Here is a 16,529-nt window from a genome sequence, read left to right on the forward strand (position 1 = left end):
AATTCCCTGGTAGATTCCAGACATCACTTACATCTCATTTCAAATGTCACTTCTTCAGTACAGTGACCCCAGAGCCACCTCTGAATTCCCATCCTGATGACTGGTTTAGTGATATTACCATATTTGTAACTATACAGAGTAATTCTAACCACATTTTCAATTTTAGGTTCTTTTGTTTTTCCTTCCCCACTAGACTGTAAACTCAGTTATGAAAAATATCATGATATTTATTTATTTATGAGACACACACACACACACAGAGCTCCCATCTTCTGGTTCACTCTCCAGATGCTTACGACAACTGGCACTGCGTCAGGTAAAAGCTGGCAGCTAGGAACATAATCTAGGTCTTCCATACAGATAGTGGATGATAGAGACCCAGTCACTTGAGCTATCACTGCTGCTTCTCAGGGTGGGAAGCAGGGGTCAGAACCCAGAGCTGGGTATTGAGTCCAGCTATTCCAGCGTAGGGCACGAGTATATTTACCAGAGTCTTAAATGCTAAGCTAAGTGCTCATTATTCATGATTATTTTTGTTCAACATCACAGTCCCAATCACCAGCATAGTGTCAGAGTCATGAATATTTGCTAATTTAATTAATAGTAAAACATAAATTAAATAGAAGTTTTTTAAAACTCTATCTGAGTCTTAATTCTATCATGGGCTCCATCTGCTTGTAACTTTGGGGGCCTTGTATTCTCTTCACTTGAGAAAATTTTATCCCTGTAGTTTATGGACTTACTAGAATTTGTTGAAGGACTTGCACCTTATTTAGTCCAGTTGGCCATACATAATGTACATATTTGTGAGTAAAGCACGTGCAGACACATGTGCTTTTTTTTGGAATTACACAAAATGGTGGATGGTAGTGAAATGTGTAATTCAATGGTTAATTCAGTAAGCTGTGTCCTTAACATTATGATTCTAAAATCGTAGCCTCTGTTTCCAGCCCCTGCTGCAAGTGGGCCATATGATACCTTTGTTCTATGCCAAATAACTCATCATTTTCAGGAATTTGAATAATTAATCAGCAGGAGACAACTCTGGACTTAACACTGATAACTTTTTTTAAGGTTTTGACATTAGAGTTTTATCAAATTTATGGATCTACAGAGAAATACTCTGAAGAATATTAAATGTCACTTAATGTAATTAAAAAACATTATATATTCAGCCCAAGATATGTATCTTCTCTATTACTTTTCATCACTAAAGGAAATCTTGATTTTGACTTCTTCTGTACATTCTCTCCTCTGGTCCCACTTTTCATCTTATTTACTACAAACATTACATTCCTAACCTTTGCTGAAAAATTCTTCTGAAACACTTAATTGTATCTTGCTGGTGGCAGAGTGACATCAGAGCCTGGTACTGAGGCCCCACACTTACTTGGCCCCAACTCTAGTTTCAAAACTATATGTTGGGGGCTGGCGCTGTGATATAGCGGGTAAAGCTGCCTCCTGCAGTGCCGGCATCCCATATGGGTGCCAGTTCAAGAACCAGCAGCTCTACTTCTGATCCAGCTCTCTGCTATGGTCTGGGAAAGCAGTAGAAGATGGCCCAGGTTCTTGGGCCCCTGCATCCAAGTGGGAGACCTGGAAGAAGTTCCTGGCTCCTGGCCTCAGATCTGTGCAGCTCTGGCCATTGTGCCCATCTTGGGAAGTGAACCAGCAGATGGAAGACCTTCTCTCTCCCTTTCTTTCTTTCTCTCCCTCTCTCTGCCTCTCTGTAACTTTCCCTTTAAGTAAATAAATAAATATTAAAAAAAAAAAGTTAGGGGTCAGAACTGTGGTGTAGTAGGTTAAAGCCCTGGCCTGCAGTGCTAGCATCCCATATGGGTGCCATTTCAAGTCCTGGCTTCTCCACTTTAGATCCAGCTGCTAGTGAGCCTGGGAAAGCAGCAGAGGATGGCCCAAAACCTTGGGCCCCTGCACCCAAGTGAGAGACCATGAAGAAGCTCCTGGCTCCTGGCTTTGGATTGCAGCCATCTGGGGAGTGAACCTGTAGATGGAAGACCTCTCTCTGTAACTATGTCATTCAAATAAATAAAATAAAGAAAAAAAAAAAAAAAAACCTTATGTTAGTCTCCACCGGGGAGTGCTTGGTCTCCTTTGTCTTGGAGTAACCACTCCAGGGACCTGGTCCATGGTGACTGTCTTTGCTCCAACTGTATTTTTTTCTTTCCCACACTTAAAGAGTTCTCAGAACAAAATCTGAGCTTGCAAACTTCACTGCATTTCTTTTTTTGTTTTTTTTTAAAGATGTATTTATTTATTTGAAAGTTAGAGTTACACACAGAGGGAAGGAGAGGCAGCGAGAAAGAGAGCGAGAGCGAGAGGTCTTCCATCCACTGGTTCATTCCCCAGTTGGCTGTAATGGCCGGAGATAAGCTAGTTCGAAGCCAGGAGCCAGGAGCTGCTGCTAGGTTCTCCCATCCTTTACTGCTTTCCCAGGCCATAGCAGAGAGCTGGATCGGAAGTAGAGCAGCTGGTACTTGAACCGGCGCCCATATGGGATGCCGGCACTGCAGGCGGTGGCTTTACCTGCTATGCCACGGTGCCGGCCCCCACTGCATTTCCAACTAGGCTATCCTGTTGGGCTTTTTCTGTACTCACAATTAATAAAATACCAGTGAGGTTTTTTACATTAAAAAAAAAAGTTGTCAGTTATTAGTAATACTGTTGATGTAACATCTTTTTGAGAAACTGCTTCACTTGAAGTCATGAAGAGTTTACACATTAAATTTTATTTTACAAAGGCGTTAAAATATTAAGGCAATCATCAAAACTTAAAAAACATATCAATTAACAAAGGGTAGAGAAGGAAGTATCACTATGCTCCCAAATCTGTATAAATGAAATTTCTTTTGTTGTTGTTGTTGTTGTTGTTGACAGGCAGAGTGGATAGTGAGAGAGAGACAGAGAGAAAGGTCTTCCTTTTTGCTGTTGGTTAACCTCCAATGGCCGCCAAGGCCTGGGGGCGTGCTGTGGCCAGCGCACCACACTGATCCGAAGGCAGGAGCCAGGTGCTTCTTCTGGTCTCCCATGGGGTGCAGGGCCCAAGCACTTGGGCCATCCTCCACTGCACTCCCTGGCCACAGCAGAGAGCTGGCCTGGAAGGGGGGCAACCGGAAAAGAATCCGGCACCCCGACCGGGACTAGAACCCGGTGTGCCAGCGCCACTAGGTGGAGGATTAGCCTAGTGAGCTGCGGCTCCGGCCAAATCTGTGTAAATGAAATTTCATCCGTATACATGAAATTGTTCACCTTATATAAATAAAAATTTATTAAAGAAAATGAAGAAGCCATTTAATTAAATGGCAACATTTTCTACTGTGATACCTTAGATAAAAATACATTATTCCTATTATCTCTTAGTTTATTGAACATAATCCAATTTTGTCACAATAGTTTGGTAATAATTTCTTCTGCTAGAAGACAAGGTTTATTTTAAGAAACATTAAGGTAGCTATATTAAGTCCTCATTTGAGTTAAGAAATTCTTTTGTGCATTCTATGTTAGGTCAAATAAATTTCGAATTTTTTTCAAAGAAAAAAGAAAGATACTGTAAGAACCCAAGATTTATTTTAGGTTTTATTGACTCTTACAGGTTATGTGGAAGTGCTGGTGATACCTGCTGGAGCAAGAAGAATCAAAGTTGTGGAAGAAAAGCCAGGACACAGCTATTTAGGTAACCTGTGTTACAGACACAGAGGTGAACCAAGTACGAGCCCAACTCCTGCCCTGAGAGTTGTGTGAGGAGAGGGCGTCAGCCTGTTGCTGAGTTCATGAGGGAGTTTCTTTCCATTTCTCCCAGGGCCTGACCATGAGCAACAGCAGTTGGATGACCTATATCTATTTCGGGTATACATCTCCTCCATATGTTAGTCTATTAAAAAAGTCATTGAATGATTTGGGTCATTTTTTTTCTCAGATGAGCACACATCTATTTCATGAATATATCTATTTGATATATACACAAATATACAAATTAAGCAATCGCATATATAAATGCATATATGTTTATATAGTGATTGTTTTAGAATCTTGTGGGATTAAAAAAAAAAAGCTTCTGCAAAAAAGAGAACTTGATCTTTTCATGGAGAAGTGTTTGCTCTCTTGCCTCACTTCAGGAAAATTCACCTATGAGAATGTCCTCAAATATTTAAGTATAGGTCATAGAAAGGACAGGATCAGCTAGTTTACTATTTAAATCAACCACTGAATTTTAAATATAAGATTTGCTAGGTTGTCAAAATACACTTACTTATGTGTTAAGTTGCAATCTAATTAAATCATTAGTCTTATAGTCTTGGCATCTGAAAAAGAAAACTGTTCTCCCAGTATTTAAACACTGTGCTTGTAATATCTTTTTACAGAACATCCACAAATTTTTTTTCTTAGCAAGAATTATGTCTTAATTATTATCCTTCCTAAAATGAACTTAATATTCCAGTATGGAAGAAGCCCTTTGAATGTGGAAAACAATTCATTTTGCATAATTGTTTCAACTGTGCAATTTCAAAAATAGTCTTCATTCAGACTGAATTATTTTTTCCCCTTAACATTTGCTTTCTATATGATAGGAAAATTTAGGGGGATGGAACAATAAAGGAAATCCTCTGTCATGTAATGTACTCATCAGTTTATGAATAAATGAATAAACTATGAATAAAATGTAACCTTTTTGTTTACCTACTATGGTTTTTGAAATATATTTTCAAAGTAAGTAGAGCATCACAGATTTTCAAATTCAGATTAAGGTCCTAACATCCACCCCCGAGGACACCAGGCATTTGATGATTTCAGTGCATTGGTTTCTATGCAGATAACTGGCTTGCATAATTGGATACAATTGTCCTTTCCAAGCTGAAAAGGAGTAGAGATGTCTCCAGTAGGATTTTCTCAATTTCTATAAAATTCTAGATTGCTCTTAGTACCCTGACAAATAACTAAATAATGAATAAGTAAACCTCCTAGTTTTACAAAAGAGACACCTTCATGCTGCTCCCAATTCCTCACTCCACAGTCTCTTCATCCAAACCAGCCTTGTTTTCTGTTTCTGTCTGTAGTAACTTCCTTTTGCAAGATCAGCAAAAGCCTCTGTGTTGACAGATCCAATAATCACATGTTGCTTGACCCGTCAGCAGTATTTACAACTGGGGACCCATCCTTGCTTCATGAGACGCTTTGTCCTTTTGATGCTCCTCCCTAGTCCTTTCTTGGTTCCTCAGCATCTTCCTGTACCCCAAACTCTCCCTTTCTGTGGGACTCAGGTCTCGGCCCTGCTCTCTTCTCCGCCACAGACTTTCCCTAGGGAGTCACTTTCAGCTCAAATGTTTTACATCAGTATTTGATATAAATTATCAAATGTTTCATAACCACCTCAGAAATAAGGCAAAAATCAAAAATCCAAACCAAAAATTTAATTTCCATTCCATGCTAAAACCCTAGTTCTTCCTTTTGTTCTTCCCTTCAATAGTGAGTGTCACACCTTTGTGTCACTGTGTGATGGCTGCTGCGAGATCCTTTTCATAGCACTGGCTGCAATGTTCCCCGTTTCATTTCTGATTTTAGTAACTCAAGTCTTCTCTTTTTTCCTTTAGTCTGCTAAAAGTTTCTTAACATTGTTGATCTATTCCAAAGACCAGCTTTTGTCTTTGTGTGTTTTTCTCTATTTCTTCTATTCTCTGTTTCATTTATGTGTGCTCCAATCTTGACTAATTCCCTCTTTCTGCTAGTTTTGGATTCACATTGCACTTAATTTTCCAGTTTTTTAAATTATAAAGTTTAGTTGTTTTTAAATCCTTCTTGTTTTAAAATATGTGTATAGGTATACATTTCCCCATTGCCACTTCTTTTTTTGCATCCCATAAGTTTTGGTATGTTGAGTCTTCATTTTCATTTGTCTCAAGATATTTTCTTGGGCTGGTATTGTGGTGCAATGGATTAAGCTGCTGTCTGAGATTCCGGCATCTCATATGAGCACCAGACCCAGCTGCTCCATTTCCAATTCAGCTCCCTGTTAATGCCTGGGACAGCAGTGGAAGGTGGCTCAAATGCCTGGGTCCTTGCCACCCATGTAGGAGACCTCACTGGAGTCCCAGACTACTGACTGACCTGGCCCAGCCCTGGCCATTGCAGCCATTTGGGGAATGAACCAGAAGACAGAAGTTCTCTTTTTCTGTCCCTCTCTCTGTAACTCTTTCAATAAATATTTAAATCTTTAAACATACAAAAAAGGTATTTTCTGATTTCCTTTGTGACTTTCTTTGATCCATTGGTTAATTAAGAGGATGTGGTTAAATATCTACAAACTTGTTAATTTTCCAGCTTTCCTTCTGTTACTGATTTCTAACATCATCTCACTGCAGTTGGATGCTATGTATGCCATGCATGTTTTAGGAACATGGATATCAAGGGAGACATTATTCAGTCTATCTTAGCCACTTATGTTCTTCATTTCCTTTATGCCACTTACTATTGTCTGCTTTTCCTTATTAGTTTACACACATATTTTGTAAAAAAATTATTTATGTATGTATGTGTTTACTTGAAAGGCAAAGCAAGAGGGGGGAGAAAGAGAGAGAGAGAGAAAGAGAGAGATTCTCCATCCACTCTCTTACTCTACAAGTGTTCATAATGGCTAGGCTGAAGTCAGGAGCCTGGAGTTCCATTTGTGTCCCCCACGTGGGTAGCAGGGGTTCAGGTATCTGGACAATCATCAACTGCTTCCTCAGGTGCATTCACAGTGTCCTGAATTGGAAGCAAAGCAGCTGGAACTCAAACCACTGCTCTGATGTAGGATGCCAGCGTCAGAAATGGTGAATTAACCTGTGGCACCACAGTGTTGATCCCGGAATCTGAGGTCACAGGCAGCACACCATGCTACCTCCTTTTGTTTTTCTGTTTTCATTGTTTTCTATGCAACCCTTTGATTTTAAAGCACATGTCATTTGTGAACACAATTTCCTTGAACTTTGCCTACATTACCCCTTTTTGAACCAATGTAATCATTTATTGAATAGAATTAACTCATGAAGGAATAAATCATAATGACTACTATCTAATTCTGTCAAATCCCCTATTCTTTGCCTATTAGAGACATCAGTCATAAATTCCCGCTTTTTTTTATTAAAAGATCATTCAAAGTACAATTTGAATCATGTATCTTTCTGAAATCTCTGACCTTAACTTCCTTTTTTTTGTTTTACTTTTTTTTTTTAAAGATTTATTCATTTATTTGAAAGTCAGAGTTACAGAGAGGCAGAGAGAGAGAGAGATCTTCCATCTGCTGGTTCACTGCAATTGGAACTGCAATTGCTGCAATGGCCAGAGCTGGGCCGACACGAAGCCAGGAGCCAGGAAGTTTTTCCAGGGCTCCCACATGGGTGCAGGAGCTCAAGGACTTGGGCCATCTTCTGCTGCTTTCCCAGGCCATAGCAGAGAGCTGGATTGGAAGTGGAGCAGCCAGGACTGGAACTGGTGCCCATATGGATGCCAGCGCTACAGGCGGTGTCCTTACCCGATACTCACAGTGCTGGCCCCCCTGACCTTAACTTTAATCAGTTCTCCCTGTGCATAGCTTTAGGTCTAAGTTATAAGAGTATTTTACTTATACAAATAAACAGCATCTATGCACTAAAAAGCATACATGCTGCCTGAAGATTTAATGTTGAAAATACAAATGTTATCACATTTCTTCTAGAGCCTATTAAATTTCCTTACTTGCTTAACTGGGGAACAGTGATTATCCCAATGAATTGATAAAGAGTGCAGGAATGGAGAATAAGAAGCCAGCTGCATAAGCCAGTCTACAAGATAGGAATGGTAAAATCCCAGTGGCTTGCAGGGACATTACAGAAGTTGAGCTGATAGAACTTGTTGAAAAATGGATCTGAGTATTGATCGAGGATCAAAATTCCAGGATGATTTCTAGGTTCCTGAGAAGTTATGGTGCCATTTCATGAGCAAGGGGCATGTTTGGAGGGGAAAAGACATAACACAATATTAAAATTCTAGATTTCAAGCCTAAAGGCCTGGTAAGTGGATACATATCATAAATCACACTTCCTAAAGGCTCCTTTGGGCATAGGAAGGAAGTTGTTTGAAATCGTCATCTGAAATAGCTTTAGCAAAAAGGAAAGAAAATAGAACCTTGGCAAACTGATCATCCTTAAACAAATTAACTTGTCTACATCAAACTATATATTATTTCAGAGGAGACGTTTAATCCCTCCCCCCTTCCTTTTTATGACTGTCTTTGGACAGTACCAAGGTACTTCAACAAGTTCTTGGAAAGATGGAATTAAGGTAAATTTGCTTTGGTGCAAAAAATATAAAATCCATGCATAGTTTTTTCATAAAACACATTTCCCGTGAACTTTTTGAAGATACCTTGTATGCATGAATTTCAAAAATTTTTGCATCAAAGTAAATTTATACTTTAATTCCATTTTCTAGGAACACTTTGACATATCCTCAGATTTTTATATTCAATTATTGCTTGTTTTTTCAAATATTGTTGGCATGATTATTTTGTTAGTAATTTATCCAAAAGCCTAAAAAGGAGAGTAGTTTAAATTGGTCATATATGACATCTCTTCTTTTTAAAAAGACTTAATAATTTATTTGAAAGGCAGAGTGTCAGAGGCAGAAAGAAGGATTTTTTTTTTTAACTAGGTAGAGTTACAGACAGAGAGAGACAGAGAGAAAGATCTTCCTTCCGTTGGTTCACTCCCCAAATGGCCTCAACAGCCAGCACTGCACCGATCCAAAGCGAGGAGCCAAGTGCTTCCTCCTGTTCTCCCATGCGGGTGCAGGAGCCCAAGCAGCTGGGCCATCCTCCACTGCCCTCCCAGGCCACACCAGAGAGCTGGACTAAGAGGAGCAACCGGGACTAGAACCCGGCGCCCATATGGGATGCCGGCGCCGCAGGTGGAGGATTAACCAAGTGAGCCACAGCTGCTGGCACCACAAAGAAGGATCTTTGATCTGCTGGTTTACTCCCCAAATGGCTAAACAGCCATAGCTGGGCCAGGCCTACACAAGGAGCCAGGGACGCCATTCTGGTTTTCCCAAATGGGTGGCAGGAACCCAAGTACTTGATCCTTCTTAGGTCACCTTCTAGAAATCTGGCATCACACTTAAACACTTCCTTGTGTTCAGGACAGCAAAATCATCACAGTATTCTTTTGATTTCACTCCTAAATGCATCTTGATATTTGTTTCCACTACCTTGCTCCAAGGCAACTATTACTTTCAGTTGGGCTACTGTTATGCTATCTCCTGTCTTGCTATATGTTTATCCTAAACCAGTCCATTTTCCACATAATATTTTTGAAAATCTTTTAAAGTTACACTTCTTTGGTGTGGGGAGAACCCTCAATATACCTACAAGGGCCCTGAAATCTGACTTTCTCTTGCCTCTGCATCCTTTTCACTTCAGGATTTGCCATAACGCATTTGTTTCTGGATTACGATCGAGCTGCATTAAACTTCAGGGCCTTTCCATTTAGAACTCCCCTAGTCTTGAAGGCTCTTTCTCATCTTCTCTAATTTATCATAATGAATTTCCTCAGTAAATATCATCCTTCCCATAAGCTTTTTTTTTTGACTCCTCTCACACAAGTGTCAGCATGTAATAATTAACTAGTTATTCATAGAACTTGTTTTAATGTCTGGTTCTCTACTTAGATTATGCATTCCATGAGGCCAGACAGTATGTCTACATTGTCCACTTAGGGAGTTCCAGAACTTTGAGTATTATCTCCATTAAAGCTGATACAGGATACGTAATTCCTCAGTCAAAATTAAATGTTATATAAGGGGAAATCACTTCCAGGGAGGTATTCAGAAATGGACACTATCAATCATGTTATAATCTAACAGAAGAACTGGAAACACAAATTGACACAACCTGTATTACAATATGTTTTAAATTAGTTTTCAAAATCTTTAAAGCTTAATCTCTTCTACTCTGCCATTCCAAATCAGATAATTTATCCAAAGGGAACATTCATATATATATACATAATTAATTTACAGTATATTTATGTAAGCATTATTTACAATATAAAAAACTTAAAGCCAATAAGTTGGAGATTAGCTTAAAGAATAATTAGCAAGATTTATCAGTGTAAGTTTTAAAAACATTTTCATATAGTTTTAAACATTCAGTTAATTTTTGTGTGCATTTCTTTTGGGGAAGAAAATTAAGTTGTATGGGAAATTCTAAAAGCATATATGAAAAATTAAATCATCTGGACAAAAAATAAAACTGAATCTTTAATTTAGAATGGTAATCCATGTCATGAATTGTGATTAAACAGTAACAGAGATAAGGTCAAGAAATGGAGAGAAAAAAATTATGTAAGTGAGGTTATTTTGTAAAATCCCCCTACAAACAATTGCTGCTTCTAGGAGAGAAGCTGCAATTTATCCTCTGTTCTTGCTCATAACAAATCTTACATTGGAAATATTAAAAGGCCCTGAGTCTGTTTTTAAAACCAATATGTTACCATTGAATCATTTTGTAGTACCTGTATACCTGCTATTTTTTTCTATCAGTTAACATACTGTTGAATTAACATTCTTTAGTCACACACTTTTCTGGATAGGCATAGGAGACATAAAGCACATATAAGGTGTGGCAGAAGCCTTCCCTGTGTTTGTAGGGTCATTGGATAGATAAGATAGATATACATAGCCTTAACATAATGATGTTTTAAAGAATAAATCACTAAGACTCTCACCTCCACTCTCCAAAAATAAATAAATAAATAAAAACGGCCTATAGACATCAAATGGCCAAGGAAGCTGGGAGAGGCAAAGATAAATGCGTGCACTTGGCTGTGTGGTTGTGGGCAGCTTTTGGAAAGGAGTACTTGGAGCTGGTGCTCTCACTAAGGACACTTCCCAAGGAGGAGATGCCTCGCGGTTCACTTCAGGTTGTGTGGTACCCTGTTCATTTTAGAAATGCATGGAATTATTTTAATGGAACAATGTAATATGGACATTGAACAGTGATGCTGACTTGTTAATACTCATAATACTCTTTATAGCTCTTCGGGATGCTGGGAAACAGTCTATTAATAGTGACTGGAAGATTGAACATTCTGGAGCATTCAATTTAGCTGGAACCACCGTCCATTACATCAGACGTGGCCTCTGGGAGAAGATCTCCGCCAGAGGTCCTACTACAGCACCTTTACACCTCTTGGTATGAGGGACGAGTTGGTAACATTGCATTCTCAACTTCTCACGGCAAAGATATTCCTCCTGTGCCTGCTCCAATCTTTTCTCCCAATCTGAATTGTGGGATATGCATTTAAAATTAAGAGGTGGATTTTTAAGTTTTCAAAATGTGTTTTAAATCATGATACCTAAAAAGCAGCAATTGTTCCAAAAGGAGCAAGATGTTTTATGAAGTCATAGACTCAGTATAGAGATGGATCACCAGACAATAGGAACCATTTTTCCCTAAAAGTATACATTTACCAACCAGAGTCGATGTCTATCAACAGGGTGCAATAATATGGTAAATCATAGGGTTTCATACATTACCATTGTCTGAATCTATATAAAATGTCTTTCATCAGTTATTATTTTACCTGGAAAAAGAATTTGGTAAATGTATCTAGCAGTGCTCTCAATTATACTTTTATATTTTCTTCCTAAGTTAATGTTTGGGATGATAACTTTCTGTACAATATGTCAAAAGACTAGGTTTGAGTTAGGATAAAGTTTCGAGGGCAAGAATCAGTGCAAAGCAAACCTAGCCAGGCTGGTGGCAGGTCCACGTGCTCCATCCAGTCAGGAATGTCCGTGCTGTGGCACAGAAGACAGAGGGCTGATTACACTGCTGGGGTGAGTGTTTCATTCTAGTGGCAAAAAAAGTCTAAAATTCAAACTCTTCAATAGAGGCCACGCATAAAACTACTCTATAATATAGTTGTTTATTGGGAGTATGGTATGCCACATTATTTAAGAATAATATTTAAGAACTCAGCGTGAGAAAATCTAGGTAGTGTGCACAGTGTTGTCCAATAAATTAATTAGCTGTGAATAAAACAGCACTTCTCTATGCTCCTTCTCCTGGAAAAAGCTTAGATCCAAGTCCTTTATACCAAGTAGCTTTGGATTGTAAACAGACATGTATTCTGAGTAATTATTTTGTGTATCACTCCATAATGCTCTTGGATCCTATTATCTAATTTCACTTGGAAACTCTACTTTGCCCTGTGCCATCTGGGAGGGTATGGGTGTTGTAGGGCATGAACAATACCCAGCCCCTCTGTGACTGGATTATTTAAGATAAAGTCATCGGCCCCCGTGATTTAGTCATTGGGTTACAGAAAACACCATTACGTTTGCCTGACTTATGTAAGTGTAACCTACATTTTTTAAATGGGACTAGACCAAAGCTCCTGTCCTGAGCCTCTGCTTCAAAATCTTACAACAGTCTGTACTGGATCTCAGTGTTGGGTACAGGGGATTTTCCTGCCTCAGAATCCGTAATCTGACTGGTAATTACCGTGGTTTTTCCTGGAAGCATGAAGCATAATTAAAGTCAGTGAACTATGTCTAAAAGAAGGCATCTATGTGACCTGGATTTATTCAGTAATCCAAAGGAAACTGCACTTCTAAGATATTTTTCTTTAATGACTATTACAGACTGAAAGCTGGTACTGAATTCTGAAAAGCAATACCTTCAGCTGCCATGCGTCAGTGTGTGCCCCTAGCCTGTAACAGGGTCACACTTTCCTTTTTTGCGAAGAATACTGCCAATTTCAAATGGCTTAAGAGCTACTGGATTTGTATCCAATGATTGTATTGTATTCAAAGACAATCTAAAGTTTTATCAATGAAAAGGCAGTTTGTTAGGAAAAACAGACATGTTTTCCTGTAATTAAGTCATTATTTTTATGTGCATTTCATCAATGTGAAGCCATCTAATCATCTGTTTATGACAATACACTCCTTTTAAAACCACATTTAAATTCTCTGTCTTTAATCTCATTAGGATGAAAGTCACTTATATTTGGCAACCTGAAATATGATTATTTAAGCCCAAACCAGTGCTGTGTCATACTCAGAATTAGTACCCAGCATGTTGGGCATTAGGAACTTATAAGCTATTATTTTTATTACTAATATAGTCGTTTCATAAATTCAACACCCAAGTTCCCCAATCCACAGATTAAAATATGTTTTAGTAGTTGTTTTGATATATTGAACAAACCTTGAGAAAAAAATAATAAAGAAAATACTATATACAGAAATGTTCAGCCCCTTACCCTGGCTTATTTATATTTTTTGCAGAGTATTAATTTTTAATTATCATTACCACAGCTGTGTTGATGAAGGTTAAATACTGAACAAAGTTCCTTAACAACTGAGTGAAATCTGAAAATGCAGGCAGAGTAGTATTTTTCTGTGGATCACACGGAATCATCTGAACTGCTTCCATAAATTGTAAGAGCCACAGAAGTAATATATTTCAGGTAGTTGTTTCTGACATAGTTAACTCTAAATAGATTCATAAAGTAATGCATTACCCATTCATTCCCTAAAATATCTCTGTGGTCCATGTGTGTGTAAGTGCCCATGATGACCCAGTACTCAGCCTGGTACTGCACCGGTGGAGGACAAAATGCTCATAAGCCCTGCTTATTCCTCTTTGCAGGCATTCCCACATATCCTTTGTGGCTTATTGAGCTGTTTAAGTATATGCATATAACTGTACTGCTAATATTTACTTAAAATTTCTTTTTAATATAGGTTTACTTTCAAAGAAAACAGTCTTTACTACAAATGGAAAAGCAGTAATGTTTCCAAAAATAAAAGTTGACTGTAAGCATACATTGGAAGGCAGTTATCTGGTTGGCTTAGAACTTCTCTGCCCTCATGAAGTACAGTGATGCCAAGTCTTCTCCCTCCTCCGCTGTTAACAAAGGGACTTCCTGTCCATTTCTCTTTTTTGTATGAGTGGAAAGGCTACATTTGTATTATATTGTGGGTCACATCTTGATGTTAAGTGGGATGGATATCTCTGCCCCCACAAACCCTACTCCTCCACCAGATTCATCATCGGCATGTGTCCTGCTTTGTGAAAATGTCTGGTTCATCAAATTCAAAGAAAATGGTCTGGTATCTCTGACCTCATAAAAGGGCTTTTCTTCTTGATGTCTTTAGATCAAAGGTAAGTGTGGCAATCCAGACTTTTCAAAAGCAGGACAGTTTCAACATTTGAGAGTGATTTCACTTATCTGTTCTGCATTAAAGAAGCATGCTCACCATGCAGCAAGCGTTTGGAGGCTTTAAGATCCTTAAATGCTTCGCATTGAATTTGCTCGTTTTACCTGTCTGCCTTGATCATGTTTATACCACAGGTGCTCCTGTTTCAAGACCAGAACTACGGTCTTCATTATGAATACACTATCCCCTCAGACCCTCTGCCAGAGAACCAGAGCTCTAAAGCGCCTGAGCCCCTCTTCATGTGGACACACACAGGCTGGGAAGATTGCGATGCCACATGCGGAGGAGGTGATGCATTTTAAAATACTTATCCTTGCAAAATGGCCGTTGTGTTCTGATGAATGACTGATAATAGGACAGCTCAAAACCCCTAATCTGCAACTTCAAAATTCATAAGTGACTGAAGACCAGCACGTAAAGGTAGACACATACGTACATAGCTTGGTGGCCAACTACCTGAAATATTTTGTGGCAAATCTTCCTTGAAATGAAGAAAAGCTGTTTATAATTGTTACATATCTCTTAATATGACTACTCATTGCATTGTACTGAGTAATGTACTGATATTTACAATCCACCAGATCTCCTAGAGACCATTTGTTAGGTTTACACACACACGTGCACACAGACACACAGACACACACATATGCACTTTGTATTGCTTCTGTAAAATATCAGAAGTTCTAATTCCCAGACTACACCTGCCCATGGGAGTTTCTGACCTAGACTAAATGTAAGAATACTTTGATAGTATATCAGGCATGGAAAGCCAAGACACTCTGGAAAAAAAAAAAATGACCTAAATGAAAGATCTCTGTGAGTGAGATCCCAGCGGAAAGAATGGGCCATCAAAGACATCAAAGAAGGAAGTACCTTTCTCTGAAGGGAGGAGAGAACTTCCACTTTGATTATAGCCTTGTCTAAATAAGATCGGAGTTTGCAAACTCAAGAGGCTTCCATAGCCTTGGCAGCTCATGACAAGAGCCTCGGGTGATTCCTGACGTCATAAACAAGAGTGTCAATTGTTAAATCAACAACAGGAGTCACTGTGCACTTACTCCCCATGTAGGATCTCTGTCCTTCATGTGCTGTACTATGTGAATTAATGGTATAACTAGTACTCGAACAGTACTTTACACTTTGTGTTTCTGTGTGGGTGCAAACTGTTGAAATCTTTACTTAGTATATACTAAATTGATCTTCTGTATATAAAAATAATTGAAAATGAATCTTGATGAAGCATGAGATGGGAGAGGGAGTGGGAGATGGGATGTTTGCAGGTGGGAGGGAGGTTATGGGGGGAAAAACCTTCTATAATCCAAAAGTTGTACTTTGGAAATTTATATTTATTAAATAAAAGTTAAAAAAAATAGGATACTTTGACAGAGTAGTATTCAGCATGCTTCTTTGTCATCTGTATACTTAAGCTAAATACATAGAGCATGCAAATGTCTTCACTTTCTCATTTCTAAGAGGGTATTACTATTCTCAAATAATATAGAAGCTTTCTAAAATTTTGATCAAAGATTTTCTGTTTTTATTTTTCTATTTTATTTTTTTGCAAGGCTGAGAGAGAAAGAAAGAGAGAGCAAGCAATCTTCCATCCATAGGTTCACTACCCAAATGCTCACAACAGCAGGGGATGGGCCAGGAATCAGGCAAACAAAACCCAGTCCAGGTCTTCCATGTGATGGCAAGAACCCAAGTGCTCAAGCCATCATCTGTTGCCTTCCAGGCTGTATATTAGCAAGAAGCTAGGATCACAAGCAAGGGAGCTTAAGGCACTATAATATGGGATGTGGGTGTCCCAAGCAGTGTCTTTAACAGTTGTGCCAAATTCCTGCCCCTCTTCTTTTATTTCTGTATTAGAAGTTGAGGAAACAAAAGGGTGAAATTACTTCACCATTAAATGTAATATTAGGAACTCATTTAATCCAAATCCTTTATGTTACCAGTGAGACAGTTAAGTCCTGCAGGCTGGGTGATTGCTGTTGATCACAGAACCAGTTCGTGGTTAGGCCAGGTTAAGATGCCAGGCCATGAGACTTCACACTTCCCTTTGTATCCGTGTATATCAGCAATATATTATTTCAGTTTTTTCCCACTTAATAACAAATTTTCCACACCTCTGTACCAATAATCCCACTAAGGCTAAAATGAACCATTAAGTTACACAGAATTGTGATATATGCCCCTACTGTGTATGTCAGATGAACAGGTGTGCATGAAGCAGTCAACTGTCTTGTATTTTCTGGCAAGGAAACTATTGA

The 16,529-nt window shown here is 38.7% G+C and overlaps 1 protein-coding gene and 1 long non-coding RNA gene across 10 annotated transcripts in view; one reads left to right on the forward strand and one right to left on the reverse strand.

The window, feature by feature from the left end:
- The window catches only part of ADAMTS19 (ADAM metallopeptidase with thrombospondin type 1 motif 19), a 220,139-nt gene that overhangs the window by 164,901 nt on the left and 38,709 nt on the right, over nucleotides 1-16,529 (forward strand). For all 8 annotated transcript variants that reach the window (XM_051844182.3, XM_051844184.3, XM_089335839.1 and 5 more), the window contains 3 exons: nucleotides 3,611-3,691; nucleotides 11,064-11,221; nucleotides 14,394-14,547. In XM_051844182.3, the coding sequence (XP_051700142.2) occupies nucleotides 3,611-3,691; nucleotides 11,064-11,221; nucleotides 14,394-14,547 (393 nt within the window). The remainder of the gene's footprint in view (nucleotides 1-3,610; nucleotides 3,692-11,063; nucleotides 11,222-14,393; nucleotides 14,548-16,529) is intronic.
- The window catches only part of LOC149126045 (uncharacterized), a 295,022-nt gene that overhangs the window by 105,595 nt on the left and 172,898 nt on the right, over nucleotides 1-16,529 (reverse strand). The gene's annotated exons all lie outside the window — the stretch shown is intronic.

This window comes from Oryctolagus cuniculus, chromosome 6 (assembly GCF_051225735.1).
Source record: "Oryctolagus cuniculus isolate XC-2025 breed Fujian yellow rabbit chromosome 6, ASM5122573v1, whole genome shotgun sequence".
NCBI lineage: Eukaryota > Metazoa > Chordata > Mammalia > Lagomorpha > Leporidae > Oryctolagus > Oryctolagus cuniculus.